At 55.3% G+C, this 15,477-nt stretch overlaps 1 protein-coding gene across 6 annotated transcripts in view; it reads right to left on the bottom strand.

Moving 5' to 3' along the window:
- The window catches only part of RNF111 (ring finger protein 111), a 16,844-nt gene continuing 1,367 nt past the window's right edge, over positions 1 to 15,477 (bottom strand). For 2 of the 6 annotated variants that reach the window (XM_081965069.1, XM_081965068.1), the window contains exons 2-14: positions 10,892 to 11,794; positions 10,112 to 10,238; positions 8,915 to 9,078; positions 8,522 to 8,725; positions 7,445 to 7,773; positions 6,911 to 7,160; positions 6,500 to 6,812; positions 5,667 to 5,792; positions 5,185 to 5,311; positions 3,532 to 3,624; positions 2,709 to 2,804; positions 1,799 to 1,926; positions 1 to 1,233 (exon numbers count right to left, since the gene is read on the bottom strand). In XM_081965069.1, the coding sequence (XP_081821195.1) occupies positions 1,116 to 1,233; positions 1,799 to 1,926; positions 2,709 to 2,804; positions 3,532 to 3,624; positions 5,185 to 5,311; positions 5,667 to 5,792; positions 6,500 to 6,812; positions 6,911 to 7,160; positions 7,445 to 7,773; positions 8,522 to 8,725; positions 8,915 to 9,078; positions 10,112 to 10,238; positions 10,892 to 11,774 (2,958 nt within the window). In that variant the 5' untranslated portion in view covers positions 11,775 to 11,794 and the 3' untranslated portion in view covers positions 1 to 1,115. Of the gene's footprint in view, positions 1,234 to 1,798; positions 1,927 to 2,708; positions 2,805 to 3,531; positions 3,625 to 5,184; positions 5,312 to 5,666; positions 5,793 to 6,499; positions 6,813 to 6,910; positions 7,161 to 7,444; positions 7,774 to 8,521; positions 8,726 to 8,914; positions 9,079 to 10,111; positions 10,239 to 10,891; positions 11,795 to 14,904; positions 15,371 to 15,477 lie in introns of those variants that run through there. The other 4 variants (XM_081965070.1, XM_081965067.1, XM_081965072.1 and 1 more) reach the window with 4 other exon arrangements.

The following is a 15,477-nucleotide window of genomic DNA, read 5'->3' on the forward strand; positions in this document are numbered from 1 at the left end:
ATGGATTCAGCTAACTTTATTAATTGTAAAACTAAAAAAAAAACCACCCAGATTGCCCAGAGAAATCTATGAATTCATGGATATTTGCCTTAAGAAATGATATTTTAACTCCTGGTTTCATGTAGATCAGTAGATGAACTTAAAGTAGGACTGAAGAACGAGAAAAAAGACAGACAACCTCCCTGCTCTTCCCCACGTCCTCCTCCTCCTCCTCGTACTTGTTTTATTCAGCCTGCCTCTATCTGCAGTGCAGCTAGTTGAAATCCAATATTTAGTGTTCAGTAGAGCTGTTCACAGCAGTAAACTTTTTACGTTAGCGATTCAAATGGCTAGACATAAGAAAATGGTACATACAATCAGACAGCAGTCTAAATGTTTTTAATATTGACATTCAAAGATATCTGCGTTGTGCTGAAGGTTTAAGAACATAAAAATGTGATCCAAGAGGAGGCCCCATTAGTCTGACGTTACAGGATGGAGACCGATGGTGCAGACGGTGGGGTGGGGGTGGGGGGGGCAGGCAGCCCCGGCCATGCTCCTTTCGACAAAGCTCACCCAGGACGAGGCCCTGGCGCCTCTCTCCCACACAAGAATACAGCAGCTTTTTTTCCTAATTAAGGAATGTCTTAAAAAAAATATCCTTTGATCTTTATACATTTAAAACTAAAAGACTTGATTAAATTAAGGACTCTGAGGTTAGTAATGAGTGAAATCATACTCTGGAAAGTTGACTTTCGATACAAATAAAAAAGGGAGGGAGGACCACACAGCTCTACTTCCTAAAGCAGATAATCTTGCCTGCAAGTTTTTTTTTTTGGGGGGGGTGGGGGGGTCACTAAGCCCATAATATGTGCAAAGAAATGCAATATGGGGAGCGATCCATGCAAAAGGGCAGGGAAAACCGGTTAGGAATCTGAAAGGGCTAAACAAACAAACCAAAAATAAGCTTTATAAATACACTAACTGTAGGGTTAGCATCAGGTATACCACAGAGCAGACAAACGGCACTCTAGCACGTTCAAATGCTTCCCACAACTGCACAGCGGAGTCAGGCCATCTTTGGTTGACTGCAGTACCCGGAAGGAGGAAAGCCAGAGATTGGAGGCCAAAGCCTGTCAACTTTCACTGGGCAGCTGAGCCTCAATGTCCACTCTGCAAATGGGGCACTTCTTGTTGGTAATTAACCACTGGTCGACACACACTTGGTGGAAGAGATGCATACACGGAAGGCGCCTAAAAGGAAAGGAAGGGAAGGATCAGCAGTGCGCAGGCTGGCCAATGGATTGGGTTTTTGTTTTTCAAAAATAGGACCCTGGAGAAGATTCTTCTCTAACCGATTAGGAAAGCCATCCCTTTTGACTGGGCATCTTCTCCAGAACTATTGCCCTTGTAACAGCGGATGTCTACATTTGGCAAAAGGACCATGCAGGGCAAGAGCTCCGAGTTCATTTCTCCTTCAGGGCAAGAGTGAGACTGCAAAGTGCAAGTGCGCACAGGGCCGAGAGATCAGTTCCAGTGGGGAAGTGTTAGTTATTATCGTAGGGGGTACACCACAAAGAGGCAAAATAAATTGGTCCTGGAGCTGCAGCCTCAAAAAGAATGGCTTCTCCTCTGCCCAGTGGAATTTTTGGACACCCCCCACGCCAGTATTTGAGACAAACTGGTCGCAGCTGGCCGGAGCCTCCACCTCTCTAAATTTCCAACCTTCTGCAGTAGACTTTTACAAAAACGGACTCCTGGTCTAAACCTGATCCACCACATTAGTTCAGTATCTCCAATAGATTTCCTGTTGAGTTACCTGACATCTTCCCCTTCCTCTAATATAGATAAACATATGGTACACTTTTCCTCGGTGTCTTCCTCAGTTCCTTCTTCCCCATCATGTTTGCAGTGTAGTTTCCTCTGTGAGAACCAATCAGTTGTTACCTTATTAGCAGAGATGACATTATTGGCAAACTGAATGAGATCTGTTTTATACACAATTATCATTTCTGTTACACCAACCCACTATCCATTCCCAACCCACACATGGTACTTTAAAGAACATACAATTAAAGTTGGACAACAAATTTATCCACCTCCGGTGCGATTATTTCAGCGTCCAATACAATTTTTGACAATCCAGGTATTTGCTTCAAATTGAATTATTTGGAGGGGGGATCCAAATTCTTTTTTAATTTTAATTTCTGAACAGGATCTTTTTTATGGTGTTCAATTGTTAAACTGATTTGTGTCTGCAACTGTAAAAATGCCCGAGGCACATTTAGAGAGGAAAATGACCCCAACGCAAGGTGGGTCATGAAGCTACATTATGTTCTCAGTGACACAAAAGAGCTGATTTTTAAAAGTTGAAGCTCTTGCTCACACACAAGCTGTCTCAATCAACTCAGACTATGTTTCTTTGTAACACAACCTGACAACTGGGCAATTACTTCCAAGGCTCCGTGATCAGAGCCTTCAGGCTCTGATTTCAGAAGCAGGTCTCCTATTTATAAGCCTGTCATTTGTCAAGTGTTTTAACTGTTTTTTGAGTAACAGACACAATGGAAGTTGTCAGATACCACGTTCCCAGCACAACCTGTGCTCCAACCCATCCAGAAAGGATCCTCTGGAATCTCCCGTTCGCATGCAGGAAACTCAAAGAAGCACCAGAAATGAACCAGACGCTCAATGGGGAAGTTCTTTAAATGCCCTGGAGACCTTCTCACCTTTTTGTACTTGTGGGGGTAAGTGCATCTTTCAATGGTTCCTTGGGAAGCTCCGCGATTCACATTTCCTAAACGTTCTTCCAGATGGATTAATTCCTGGAAATCAAAGTGAAACAAAAGATGTTGTGATCTCAGTGTTCTCTCCCCAATTTACTAATTAAGTAATGAAGATGCCACTTATTTGACAAGCCTTTACTGTCCAATGGCTCTACTGGGAGGATTTGTCCTGGCCCTGCCACCAGCTTCCTCTTCCCATGTCCTGAAGGCGAATGAAGTGGGGCAACGCAGCACAGCCCACAAGCAGGGCCTGGAGACCTGTGACTCCGAAGGCCAAGGACTGCAGGCAGCCTCCATAAAGTGGGGGAGACCAGGCACTTCAGCGAGTGAGACCCCCCTCGTTGTGGGCGGGATGGCTCACTCCAGGGCTGCTGCTTAGTGAGGACTGTAGGGAAAGGGCTGCATTTCCCCATCCCACCCTCCGTGGGGAAGGATGAACCGGTTCATCTGAAGACCCTCCCTTACGTCATAAACTAGACCTGGGAATTCATTAACTCTCTGCATCTGATACTTCAGTTCCTCGCTGCCACCGTGAACCGACTGACAAGCAGGCCCGAGGAGGAGGAGGAACTGACCGTTGAGCATCAACTCTTCCCTTCCCTGAGCCAACTTAACACTCCCTGCGGCCAGGGGAAGGGTGGCCGCTGCTGCAGAAGCTGGGAAAAAAGCCCTTTCAAGCTGGAAAGCCTACCTGTCCCCAAACCACAACAAAGGCCCGAGGCCATGGTGGGAAACAAAAGCAGCGGAGGGTGATTCTATTACAAACCTCAAAATTGCCCCTGAAAGGGCCTCTGAATGAAGTTCCATCCAATCCCGATGAAATGTAACGGATGTGAGGGTAGCCCGCCATGTCAGGAACCTATTCAAATAGCAGAAGGGAGTTAAGTCTAATTGCAGAGCAGCTCTGTCACCGTGGCAAAGGGAAGGGATTCGCTCTGGCTGAGGGCATCCCGTCCTTTTCTCTCTGAGTTGCCATGGTGCCCAACCAGAAGGAAAATCTTTCTGTCCCGCTCAGGCTGGACTTTGGTCGTGCAATTATCCTGCCTCACTCACGCTCAGGCCACAGAGGAGTAAGGAGGAGCACAACCTTTCTACCCGCATGAACCTCTGTTTCCTCTGCCAGCCAGCCTCTTCTTACCTTTCAGAAGACCGTAATTCAGACAAACTGACGGCGCCTACTTGCAACGCGGACATGTATGAGGGTCAAGAACTGTCCCAGCATCGGAACAAGGTCTGAAACATCACACTGAAAACCCATGTGACCTCCCCCGCCACGCCCCCAAAATGCCCTTTGCTGTCCTGCAAGTAGAATCAAGGCCAGTCTCCTTGAATTTGGACCGGGATAAAACTCCTCCTCCTCCTTTCATAAAACAAGCCAGAATGCAGCAGGCACCTCCCGTAACAAAGCTGCAGAGGGACCAGCATCATGCTCAGAAAGTCAAAACCTCCAGACCCCAAGTGAGGCTTGAGTGGAAGTCCCCCCCCCCCCCCCAAGCAAAGGCCAAGCCCAATGTCCCCGTGTGGGAGATCCTATCCACAAGGCAACAGAGGACCAGCCCCACCCTCTGCTCTGCACAGAGCGCCCCCCACCTTCAAGAACCCATCCAGCCGTTTCTGCCGTGAAGAATTTTAATGTGGGATGAAGCTGCCTAGGAGCCCCCGCCTGCCAGTAAAATAACAGCCTGACAAAGAGCTTTTATCCAGCGATGACCAGGAATTCTTTCTCCCCTGTCTCTGTCTCCCCAGGCCTCCTCAGGCCCCCCTCGATGTTTGCATGTCCCTCCAGAGGTCACAGCATGTCCAAACCAGCCATCGGCTCCCCAGCTGCCCCCCCCCCCTCCAGGAAGGAAGGAAGGAAGTCTCCCCTGTTTTGGCCTGTGGCCGAAGGGATTCTCAACTCCTGGCCAGGATAGAAGGGGGAAGTCCCCCTTTTCTCCCATCCCCAAATCAAGAGGAGAGAAAGCTGCTGCAAGGCCTCCGTTTAACTCTGCGTCCGGGAAGGAAACCCCCAGGACAGCTGGCAGCCCTGAAGGCGGCTGCAAACCTCCACCTGGGAAAGGCACGATTCCAAAAACACGGCTATCAAGTTCAACCCCAAATAGGACTGCTTTAGGTAGTAAACTCGGATTAGTAATTCCTGACTTTCTCACACTAATCAGGGTGTTTTCTAGTTCAGCCGTCAAAAGCGATGACTGGATTAAGGGCAGAAATCAGATGCAGAGGGTCAATGGGCTACTGGAGAACGTAATTATTTTCTCAAACAAAACAGGTGGGCTTCAGTTCCCCTGCCAACTGGAGTCAGACCACCCCTCTTTTTCTCCCCCCATGGTCTCCTTGGGGGGCCCCTAAAGATAACCTGCCCAGACTCCCCCGGGAACAACCACCCACCGCCAGAGCCGCTTGCAACCGCCTCGCTTACCATTAAGGGAAGAGCGCCAATCTGCAAGTGGTGAAGCCGAGGGGGGGTGTGGTAGTGGGCCAAGTGCGGGTGCATCGGACCCGGCGGGTAGGTCGCTGCGGTCACACCTGCTTCGATGCCCAGTTCCCTGCACCCAAACAGAAAGTCCACTCTAGGCCAGGGCTTTTCTCCCTCGCTCACAGCCTTCAGGCCTCTGTCCACGGATCTCCCCCGTTTGGGACCTGGACATTCCCAGGCTGCCTCCAATTCCTTCCGACTGCTCCCGGCTGCCAGCTTCCCCTTCTTTGGGAAGACCCCCCACCGCGCAGGATGGGGGGGGGGAGGTAGCATGAGTGAGACTGGTCCCAAGTCAGCTTCACAATAGGCGATGCAAAACTATACCAACCAACACCCCCTGGGTCCAGATACCCCAACCAGGAGAGGTTTCCCTCGGACAGGGCGCGCATCGAAGGGGAAAGGGCGCATGGATCACTGTTACTAACCAGGCCGACCTCTCTGGCGCTTGTCGAGGATGCGAAGACATGGTCTGTGGCACGTGAATGTGATGGCCGTGGCCGTAGTTGGGATGCATCCGGTGAGGGTGTGGTGGCGGCCGCTCGTGTGCTCGCCTGGAGGGGAAGTAAAAACCGATGGCTGCTCCTGCACCGGGTGCCGGAGTCTGAAAGGGGAGGCCCTTCCCCCTGCATGGTCCCCGCAGGGCTGCCCCATCGGCTGCCCATCCCAAACCAGCTCTGAGCCTCAGCCAGCGTTGATGGGGGGGGGGGGGTGTCTGCCAAAGGTCAAAAGGGCAGCCAAGGAAAGAAGCTTGCTTGCCTCTCCGGCCAATGGAGACGCAGCTTCCGTTCGCCTATCAAGTTTGCGCTTTTCTACAACGAGTGAAGTTCTAAGGCTGCTTGGGCCACTTCTCAGTATCCAAAGAAGGTTCCGTTTCTACGAGTCTATCTGGACCTCCTCCCTCGGCCAAATCCAGAAACTGGACAGGCGGCTTCTGACGCAGAGGGAGGCTTAAGCCACCATCGCGCATCTGCAGCTGGCAGCTTTCTCCAGTTGTGCAGCTCTCAGCCAAAGGTGGCCAAGGAAGGAGGACGCTCAGGCCGCCCGCCTCGGCCTTTGCTGGGCTGCCCTTGCACTATGGAGTTCCTGCCTTCCCTTCTGCAGCTCCAGAGAGCCCGGCGGGGTTGGCAGGGCCGCCCTGGCTGCAGCCTCGCGCTCAGCTTCTCCCCAGCTTCCCGCAAGGGTGCTTGTGGGGGTGAGGAAACCCCAACTCCTTTCCTGCCCCAGGGCTGGTGGCTCAAGCGAGGGGAGGCGGACGTACGTGGGGTGCTGCATCAGGCGCCGCCTCTGGACCTCCATCCGCTGGATCACCTCGTGCGGGTGCAGCCGCTGGGTCGAGGGGGCGGCTGTGGGGAGGGGCTGGGGAATGGGTGCCGCTGCATTGGCCAGCGGGTGAGGGGGCGGCTGGGGCGGGACGGGGTGGGAGGAGATGGAGGGGTGGAAGGGATGGACAGGGTGAGGGATGACGTAGTCCACCTGGGGGGGAGCCTGGGGGGGTGCCGAGGGAGGGGGATTGCCATGGGAATGCGGGCAGGCTGCAGCCTGAGGGTGGAGGGGCCGCGTCAAGGAGGCATCTGCAAGCAGAGGGAGAAGAGCAGCCCTGTTACTCCATGGGGGGGGGGGCAGCCGACCCCCCAGGGTGCCCTCCTCTCCCTTTCATGCGCCCACTTACAAGGCGAGTGCAGGTAATGGCGGCAGGAGGACAGAGAGGCCTGGGTGGGGGGCTGCGGCTGGGGGACCATGCTTGTGCTGTAGCCATCCATGCTGATCGGCTGACTGGGGGCAGCCCCCGCCTGGTGCCCGTAGAGGGAGGTCCGGGAGGAGGAGCCCGGGCAGCAGGGGTCGAAGGCTGAAGCGCCGTGGAAGGAGGCTCCCCCGGGGTTCCTGATGCCGCTGCTGCTCAGGTCCACCGGCAGGGCCTGCTGCGCAGGGAGAGCGGCCAGGAGGGAAAGAGAAAGGGGTCCGGTTAACACTCACACACACCCCCAAGCCAGCATCAAGAGGGGTCAGACCGCCTCACGCTGCCCTCTGAGCGTGCTTTCTGCCAGTCATGCAACCACACAAACCCTCCTCCTTCCTGGCCAAATCCAGCAAAGGGGCCCATTTCAGCCGCTCTGGAAGAGGAGGAACCCAAGGAAGGGGCTGGTGGTGGCAGCCCGAATGACGGAAAGAGACGCCCGGCTGAGGGACCGCTGTCCCGACTTGCCTGGTCATGGAAGGCGGTGCCGGTGCTGCTGCTGCTGGGCCCCCCGGGGGCCGGGACAGGAGGAGGCCTGTCGACGGGACAGCTGGAGTCGCTGAAGGGGGGCGAAAGGGGGACGCCGGCGTGGGGGCTGTGGTGGTGGTGGTGGTGGTGGTGGGGCTGGAAGTGGTGCCCGTGCTGCTGGAAGCAGCTGGCGTGGGGCGGGCCCAGGACATGCTGGTTCTGCGAGGAGACGCTGCAGGGAGAGTGCTGGGGGCAGCAGGAGGGCAGCCGTGGCATGGCCGGGGGCCCCGGTTCCAGGGCGTGGCTGGAGGCGTTTCCTCGTGCGTCTTCTGCCAGGGAGAAAGAAAGCAAAGGGGCCTGAGCTGAAGCGATCTGAAGGCGAGGATGGTGAGAGCCCATCGGGAGGCAAGCTATGCAACAGGCTGGGGGGCCCTAGGCAGACTGAAGGGGGGGGGGAATGAGGACAGAGACGGGCCCCGTGCCGGGGTCAGTGTGAGTCTGCTGCCCAGCATTCAGCTTCCTCTGCAAGGCTCGGCATTCTCTCACCGGGAAGCCCGGTCCCTCTGCCCTTTCACTCAGAGCCAGCGTTTCCCCCAGCCCCATGTTGATCAGGCTGCAGGTCTGGCGGCTGCCCTCAACCTCTTCCCTGCCAGCAACAGGGCCACCTTTGCCTCCTCAGTAGATGCAGAGATGCCTCGTGCCCTCCAGTCCCAACGCAGGGAACGAGGGCAAAGCCAGGCTCTTGGGCCCTCAGCCCCCACCCCTCCGAGGCCCCCTTCCCTGCCCTGCTTGGCCCTGCAGCAACCAGGGCCACTCTCTTCCTTTGGCCGCCTCCTTCCCCGGCACCAACCAAAGCCAGCCTGCCCTCTTCACTCCCAGAGCCCCACCTCCTCCAAGCCAGCAGAAAGAGGTTCATGGCTGGATCAGGGGAGGCCAACGCAAACCCCACGGACATCTTCAATACGTTCGACTACAACACAAACCCCCCTCCAGCTGCGCCAGAATCACAACTCCAAAGACGGCTGGGAGTCTCTGGGCTGTCTGCCTCCCACGGGAAGGGAGGCCTCGGCTTCCTACCTCCTGTCGAGTTCCCAGCTGCGCTGCTGCTGCTGCTGGATAGGAGAGCTGAGTGCTCCTGCTGCAAGGGGGCCTGGTTGCTGGAAATGCCCGAGGCCCCTCCGGGGACCTGCTCTGAGCGGGGGGCAAAGGGGGTCCCCTCGGAAGTGGCACTGGCAGCCTGAGCGTCCACTCTGGAGGAGGTGGTCGGCACCACGGCTGCGTCTGCAACGAAGGAGAGACGTGGTGGTTTGCGTTGGGGGCCCAGCGTGCGTTTCTTGGCGCAAGTCCCAGGTGCCCGGCAGAGGCTCTGAAGGGAGCCGACCGTCCTTTGCAGCGGTTGCCATCGAAGTACTTCCACCCAGAGATCGCAGAGGAGGGGCGGATCCGGGGCTCGGCCTCCCAGCCACCTACCGTCCTCGTCCACTGTGAGGTCCACGACTTCAGCTGCATTCTGCCTCAAGGGCTGGATGACCGTGGAGACTCGGCTGCGGTTCCGCTGCTCTGCTGGCCGTGAAGCATGGGGGGCCGAACTGTGGCCCCAGTGGGATCTAGGATGCCCAAGCGAGGATCGAGCTCTGAACGTGGGCAATAGAAAATGGGAGACGGGCGGTTTAAAAGGGGCTCTTTGGAGGGGCTTCCCCATCCCTCCTCCCCAGCCTGAGCGAGTAACACACCTCGCTCCACCCAGAAACCCCTTGCTAGATAGGAAGGGTTGGAACCGAAAAGGAGGCCTGGGTTTTCAGCCTCCAGAAGCAGGGTGTCAACTGAGGCTGAGATGGAGCAGGTAACCAGGGATCCCTGCCAGGTAAGAGTTGGCCCCTTGGCAGAACGACTGGTTCAATGGCCAAGGTCAGGTGGTTAAAAAGAAGGCCATTCCACCATCAAGGGGGAATGGCGTTTCCAGGGGGATTCTTCTACCTGGCTATCAGAAAGCGAAGGCGGAATTTTAGGAAGGTCCCCCCCCCCCCCCGTCTGAAATCAGAAGCCGCAGCTCTTTTATCCAAGCCGGGGCTGCTTCCTGGTGACCAGCAGATGGCCAGAAGTAAGGAGAAGGGAAGGGGCAGAAGCTACAGGGAGTCTCCACAAAAATCCCCCTTGCCAGGCAAGACAGTTGTTAGGCGTATTTTTCCCTCTCTTACGACCTGCCTTCCACAGCTGTTAGGCGAATTGTTGCAGTTAAATTAGCAGCACATTTGTTAAACTAATCTAGTTTCCCCACTGACTGCTCATTAGAAGGTGGAAAAGGGGGTCACGTGACCCAGCACGTGGTAACCACCATCAATACAGGCTAGTTGCCAAGCGCCTGAACTTGGATGAGGTGTCCATGGGATGCTACCACAGCTGCAAGTGGGGGGAATGGCCAGAAGCCCCTTTTTCCAGTCCCACTGCCACTTCGTACGGTCATTAAATGAATGATTGTAAGTCGAGGAGTACCTACGGAGACATCATCACCCCTGGCAGAGTCTCTAGATTCGGGCAGAGATTCCAATTGCCAGGAGGAGGCTAAAAGAAGTTTGTCTGGGGGAATCTTCATCTGGGTCTCTGCAACAAGGTCCTGCCTTCTTCCCTCCCACAGCCGCCCCAGGAACCCAGCGGGGCCCGTCGTACCGATAGCTCTCTCCCACAGTGACAATCTCTACTTCGCTGTCTGTTGAGGTAACGTTGATTTCTTCATTGGCGGTGACTTGGGGAGTTGAAGACGCTTCGATCACCACGACGTCTTCATCAAGGCTCCCTGAAACACAGCACCCAAGGAAAAAGGGGGGGGGGGGGAATGGAAAAGTAATCCACCCGGAGTGAACTGCCAGGGTGGTAAGGGATCTACTGGGAAAGGCAGGCAAACAGAGGAGGCCTAAAGAGATAAAAGCAGCAATGCAACCTCTGGCTCTGGCCATCACACTCTTCCTGCGAGCCCCCACCCCCACCTCCCGTGTCCAAGGAGCCTCCCAGTCAGACGGGGCAAGAGAAGGAAGCCAAGTAATTGTACACAACGGGAGTTGCACCTTCTTGCTGTAGCATCCAAAGAACTGACAAGACACCCTCCTGCCCCAGCACCAACAGCTCCATCTCTGCCCAATTCTAGCAGGGCTCAGCATGATGAGGGCCTGGCGCCTCACAATGGAAGTCAACTGCTTTGGGGAACTGGGCCAAGGGGCAGCCAGGAGGGCCAGGAATCCTGCCACGCAATCTTCTCTCCCTTCCTGTCCTCCAGCCTGTGGACCTCAACCCCTGGAATTCCCCAGCCATCATGGGCGCACCCATCCGGAAGCTGCCATGGTTGGGAAAGAGCGATCTCAACACAAAACCCTCTCGGGGAGCTCTCCCTCCCCGGGTTCAGGCACCGACAAGGGCTGTGGGCGAAAGGGAGACCCAGAGTGGCGCCTTTACCTGAGGGAACCGCAGTGCTGGTTTGGCGGTTCTCCCCAGCCGACACGAAGAGCTCCTCTTCTCCTTCAGTGGAGGAGCTGGAAGAGGATGCGCTGCTGAGGTCGTTCTCACTGGTGCTGCTGGAGCTGGGCAGCAAAGCGTACTTCTGCCGGGCGAAGACTTCCCTTTTTTTCCGCTGCATTAAAATCCGCTCTTTTTGGTTCTGTGTTCGTTGCGCAGAGCTAGTTTTCACAAACCGCTTCCTATAGGGAAGTCTTCTCCGAGAACTACTGCTGTGGAAACAGGGCCTTTTCAACAATATCCCCGAGACGGAGTCCGCCTCTGTCCGGGGCCACTTTTGTGGCCGAGAACTGTGGATCCTGCTGGAGGCATTTAAGACAGCCCGAGCCTGCCGCATGGGGGCCGCCTCCTTGTCCTCCTCCGATGTTTCTGTGTCGGAGTCTCCAAAATGCAAGCTGGAGGAAGGCGAAGAGGCACAGTCGCTAAAGGAAGAGTCGTTGTCCTCGCTTTGTGTGCCGAGACGCTGCCTCGTCCCTAAAATGGGGGGCGTCTCTTTGCCCCCACAGTTCAGAGCATAGGAAGGGCCAGCCTGCTGGCTCTTGCGTTTCTTCCTTGCGACAACGGCTTCTTGCGCGGGTCGCCTTCCGTTCACATCCTTCTGCTTCTGGGTGTCACCACAGAGGTGAGAGAATTCATCCCCTCCTTTGCTGGCAATCATCTCGACTTCTTCCCCGGGGAAGTTTTTGGCTCCCTCGGAGGGTGGGGGGTTTAAGAGGATCCCCTTCAGGTTTTCCTGGCTCTTTGGTGCAGCAGAAGAAACGTCACTCTTCATATCCGCTTCTAGCGTATAGACGCTACGACATTGAGGGGCCCATTGAGACATGGGAACACCAGGCAGGGGGCCTAGATGGAGACAAACGTAAGGCCCAGTTACTCTTCAATGCCTAGGATGACTGCTAAGGAAACTCATCTCCCAGAGTTCCCCAGCCAGCCATGACTGACAAACATTGGCTAAGAGCCGCCTAGTCAGAATGGCTTCTAGCCTTCCCTGAGCAGCCGCAGATCCCTGGTCCTACAGCCTTCTCTGCTTCCCACAGAGCAGCCCCTTAAGGCTCTGGTATCTCAAGCCAAATGAAGCCAGAATGGAAGGACAGGCAAAGATAAGGCGGGGCACCAGAAAGAGTTTTTCATCTGTGAAGGAACCGCTAGGAATGTTAGGTTTTCTACTTATATATGCTAGTTGTATTTCTGCAAATATCACTGTGTTAAAATGCTGTTGATTGTACTGAGGATAGTTTAGGTTTTCACACAATTCTAATCATTCTGTTACAGTAACTTGAATAAACCAAATTAACGGTAAAATTTAAAAATAATTCCTAATATTAGGGAACACAAGATTGCTTCCCAAATATGGTTGATGCCAGAAACTAAAATCCCAGGGGGGAAATGATACAATCAAGCCAGAGAAATGGACTGGAGAACAGGAATTTGTTTTATGAAGGGCAAGAAGCATAAAGGATTCATGTGCTTTCCTTCCTCTACTCTTACCTGCATAGTCTCTCTCCCCCTCCCACCGTAAGTGTAAAGGACTGGAAGGGATCTCACTAAACAAACCATCATTGATCAGCATAACACCCTAAGTTGCAAATTATGGATTCCAAACCACTATGGTTTTGTTCCTATAAAACCTTAAGCCAAAGCAGCTGCACAAAGGCTCATTGGCTTGAACTGAGTAGTCCAGTTTGTCTTTGTTAAATTGTGAATCCATGAAAAATTGATATTTACCCACAACACAAAGAGAAAATTCAGGATGTGAAGCTTAGGTAGGCCTGGGCAAGGCTCTGCTTGCAGGGGACCCTGCAAAGGGCAGGAGAGAATGGACACCGGCTTCCCAAATCCCGCACCCAGGTGAGCATCGGCTACGACTGTCCTCCTCCTCCTCATTTTCCTAATTAATAGTTTTATTGCTTCTCCAGATTTGGGCAACACTAGCAATGAAAAGGATGGCCATTAGGTTCATCTAGGCTGGAGCATCCATCCCAGATGGCTGTGGTAAGAACAGTCAGCCAGTAAGTCTCGCTTAAGAAGGAATTACATTTCAGAGTCGTTAACAATTTCCTTTATTTTATACCTTATACGATTGTGTTAGACAAACATCTCAGCCGGAATTTAATAAGGCCTGATTGCTAGTTGAGAGCGGAGTCATACTCAAAGCATTCCAATCTTTCTGGCAAATGCATCCATTTCTCCCAGAGTTTTATAAACTTTAGTAGCAAAATGGTCCAGGTTACACCCAGACCTCCCGCCACCCAACATTGTTTCTCTAAGTATCCCAGCAATTCAAATGGGTTGCATCCATTAGAAAAAGCACTTGGATTGAAAGTACCATTTTTACATCAGGGAAAGTGGGGTGCCCAGGTTGGTTCAAATCTTCTTCTGGGAGCTTCTCCCTCCTGTGCCCACAACAGAAGAGCGCAGAGCTTCTGATGCCACAGGCCCGGGTCCATCGCATTTAGGATAAGCCAATCATTTTTTCTAGCCAGTCACTCTGGCTCTCCCTCCAATCCTGTGCAAAGTCCGGATTTTGCTCCTGCCAGATTTGGCCTTGCCAAGATTGAGTGATAGGCGATGGCAGGCCCAGTTGCTTTGCTAGAGAAGCCATATATGGTACCTGGTGCTGACTGGACTGGCTCAGGTAACCCTTCTGGGGCTTCCTGTGTCCCCCTGCCTGCAGTGGGGACAAGCGCTTTCCTAAACCTGTAATTCAGCTGGGGAAATCCTTGCATACTGCCCATTAACAGCCCCCAGCCCACTATTTATACAAGCCTTTCCCACACATTACATTCCTTTCTTTTTCCATCTTTTCCCAAAATTTTCTGTTAGGTGAATTTTTTCACATGATTTGGAGCTGTCAACGATGGGAGAAATAAAGGTTAGAAACTGGTTTTTTAAAAGTCTGTGTTTCTTTGTGTTTATAGCCAGCCAGAGTCACCTTGCAGGGGAGATTGGTGACATGTATAAATGTAATAAATAAAATAAAAGTTTCCCAACTTTAGCCTTTTTTTTTTGTGAAATAGTGCAATATTGCCAACTGTCATTGTTTTACAGAAAACCTGGCCTCAGGGCTACTGTGACTGGGTTGCTCGTGGATGGTTGAAGAAGGTGATACAAGTGTGGCCATAGAAATGGAAGACGTTTTTTGCGTTCCCTCAGCTGAAATCTCCCCTTTGGGCCCTTAACAACTCTGCCTCCCTTGCAATTTTTCTGCCCGAGGGATTGGGGGAATCTAATAACGGGAATTGGCACCAAACAGCATTCCTATTGTGGCGCCTCTAGTCACCAGGAGCTCCCCGGCATCGCCCTCCACGACTGCTTAACGCCATTGGGGTCACCCAGGGAGGGAGGGAGGGAGGGAAGCCTACGCTGCCAATTCAGAGCCCCCCCGATAATTAGGGTAGGGGGCGGAGAGGGCGGCCCCATTGGAGCCACCAGCCTTGCAAGGGAGGCCGGATGGACTGCAGCCCCCCCCGGGGGGCCTCGGGTGGAAACGGCTCTGTCAGGGGCAGGAGAGTCCTGGCAGGAAGGCCCCCGTGTGGGGGGGGACCCCATCTCAGACGCCCCCACCCCCTATTGAAAAGGCAGGGAGCGACCTCTCGGCTGCGGAAGGGCCCGGAGGGGGGAGGGCCGAGAATTCCCGTTAGAAAGCGCCCCCCCCGCAGGCCCGGCCTCTCCTGTGGCTGGATGCGGGGAGGCCTCCGCTCGGGAGCCCTTTTGTCTCCGGGGAGCGACCCCCACCGGCCTGAGGGTCCCTCGGGGCTGCCACGCAGCCGCCTCCCCCGCCCGGGACCCCGCCGAGGACACCCCGAGCGGCAGAGGCCCCGCCCGCCCGCAAGCGCCCGCGCCCTGGGCAGACGATGGGCCTTGTAGTCCGGCCCGCGGCCTGCCACACGAAACCCCCCCCACCTCCGGTGCGCGACCTGCGAAAGCCCGGCGGCTCCCGCCCCGGAGCCTACCTGAGGGGGCCGAGGCGAGGGGCGGCGGCCTAGTCGGGCCCAGCAGGCGCCGGATCCCTCGCCGGCGCCGCGCCGCCACTGCCTTTCTGCCTCCGCGGTGCGAGGCCGCCGTCCAGCGAGGGCCGCCGCTCTTCTCCGGCCCCGCCGCCTCGCCCGCCGCTCCCGTCCTCCCTCCCTCTCCGCGGAGGCAACAGCGCGACACCCGCGACGCTTTACGGCAGGCCGCCCGGCGCCCCCAAGAGGCCGCGACTCCCGCTAGCGCCCGCTTCCGGCTCCCCTTGGATGCCGCGGGAGGGGCCGCCCCCGCGCTCCCCTAACCGGCTGGGAGGGCTCGCATCGCTTCCTCGAGAGGGCCCCGCGCTCCCGCCCGCCCTCCGCGGCTGCTTCCGCCGGGGGACGCCGTAGCGCCTCTCGGAAGAAGCGCCGCCGCCCCGCAGGCGTCGCAGAACCCGAAGTGTGGGGGAAACGCTCTGGGCGGCCGTCTCTTCCCCCTTGCCAGCCAGAGAAAGGGCCCTTCTAGGCCTGCAGGGAGCGCCCCCTGGCGGCCGGGGGAGAGAGCGCGCCGCCCGCGGA

This window comes from Natrix helvetica (genome assembly GCF_964273705.1).
Source record: "Natrix helvetica genome assembly, chromosome: 12".
Classification (NCBI taxonomy): domain Eukaryota; kingdom Metazoa; phylum Chordata; class Lepidosauria; order Squamata; family Natricidae; genus Natrix; species Natrix helvetica.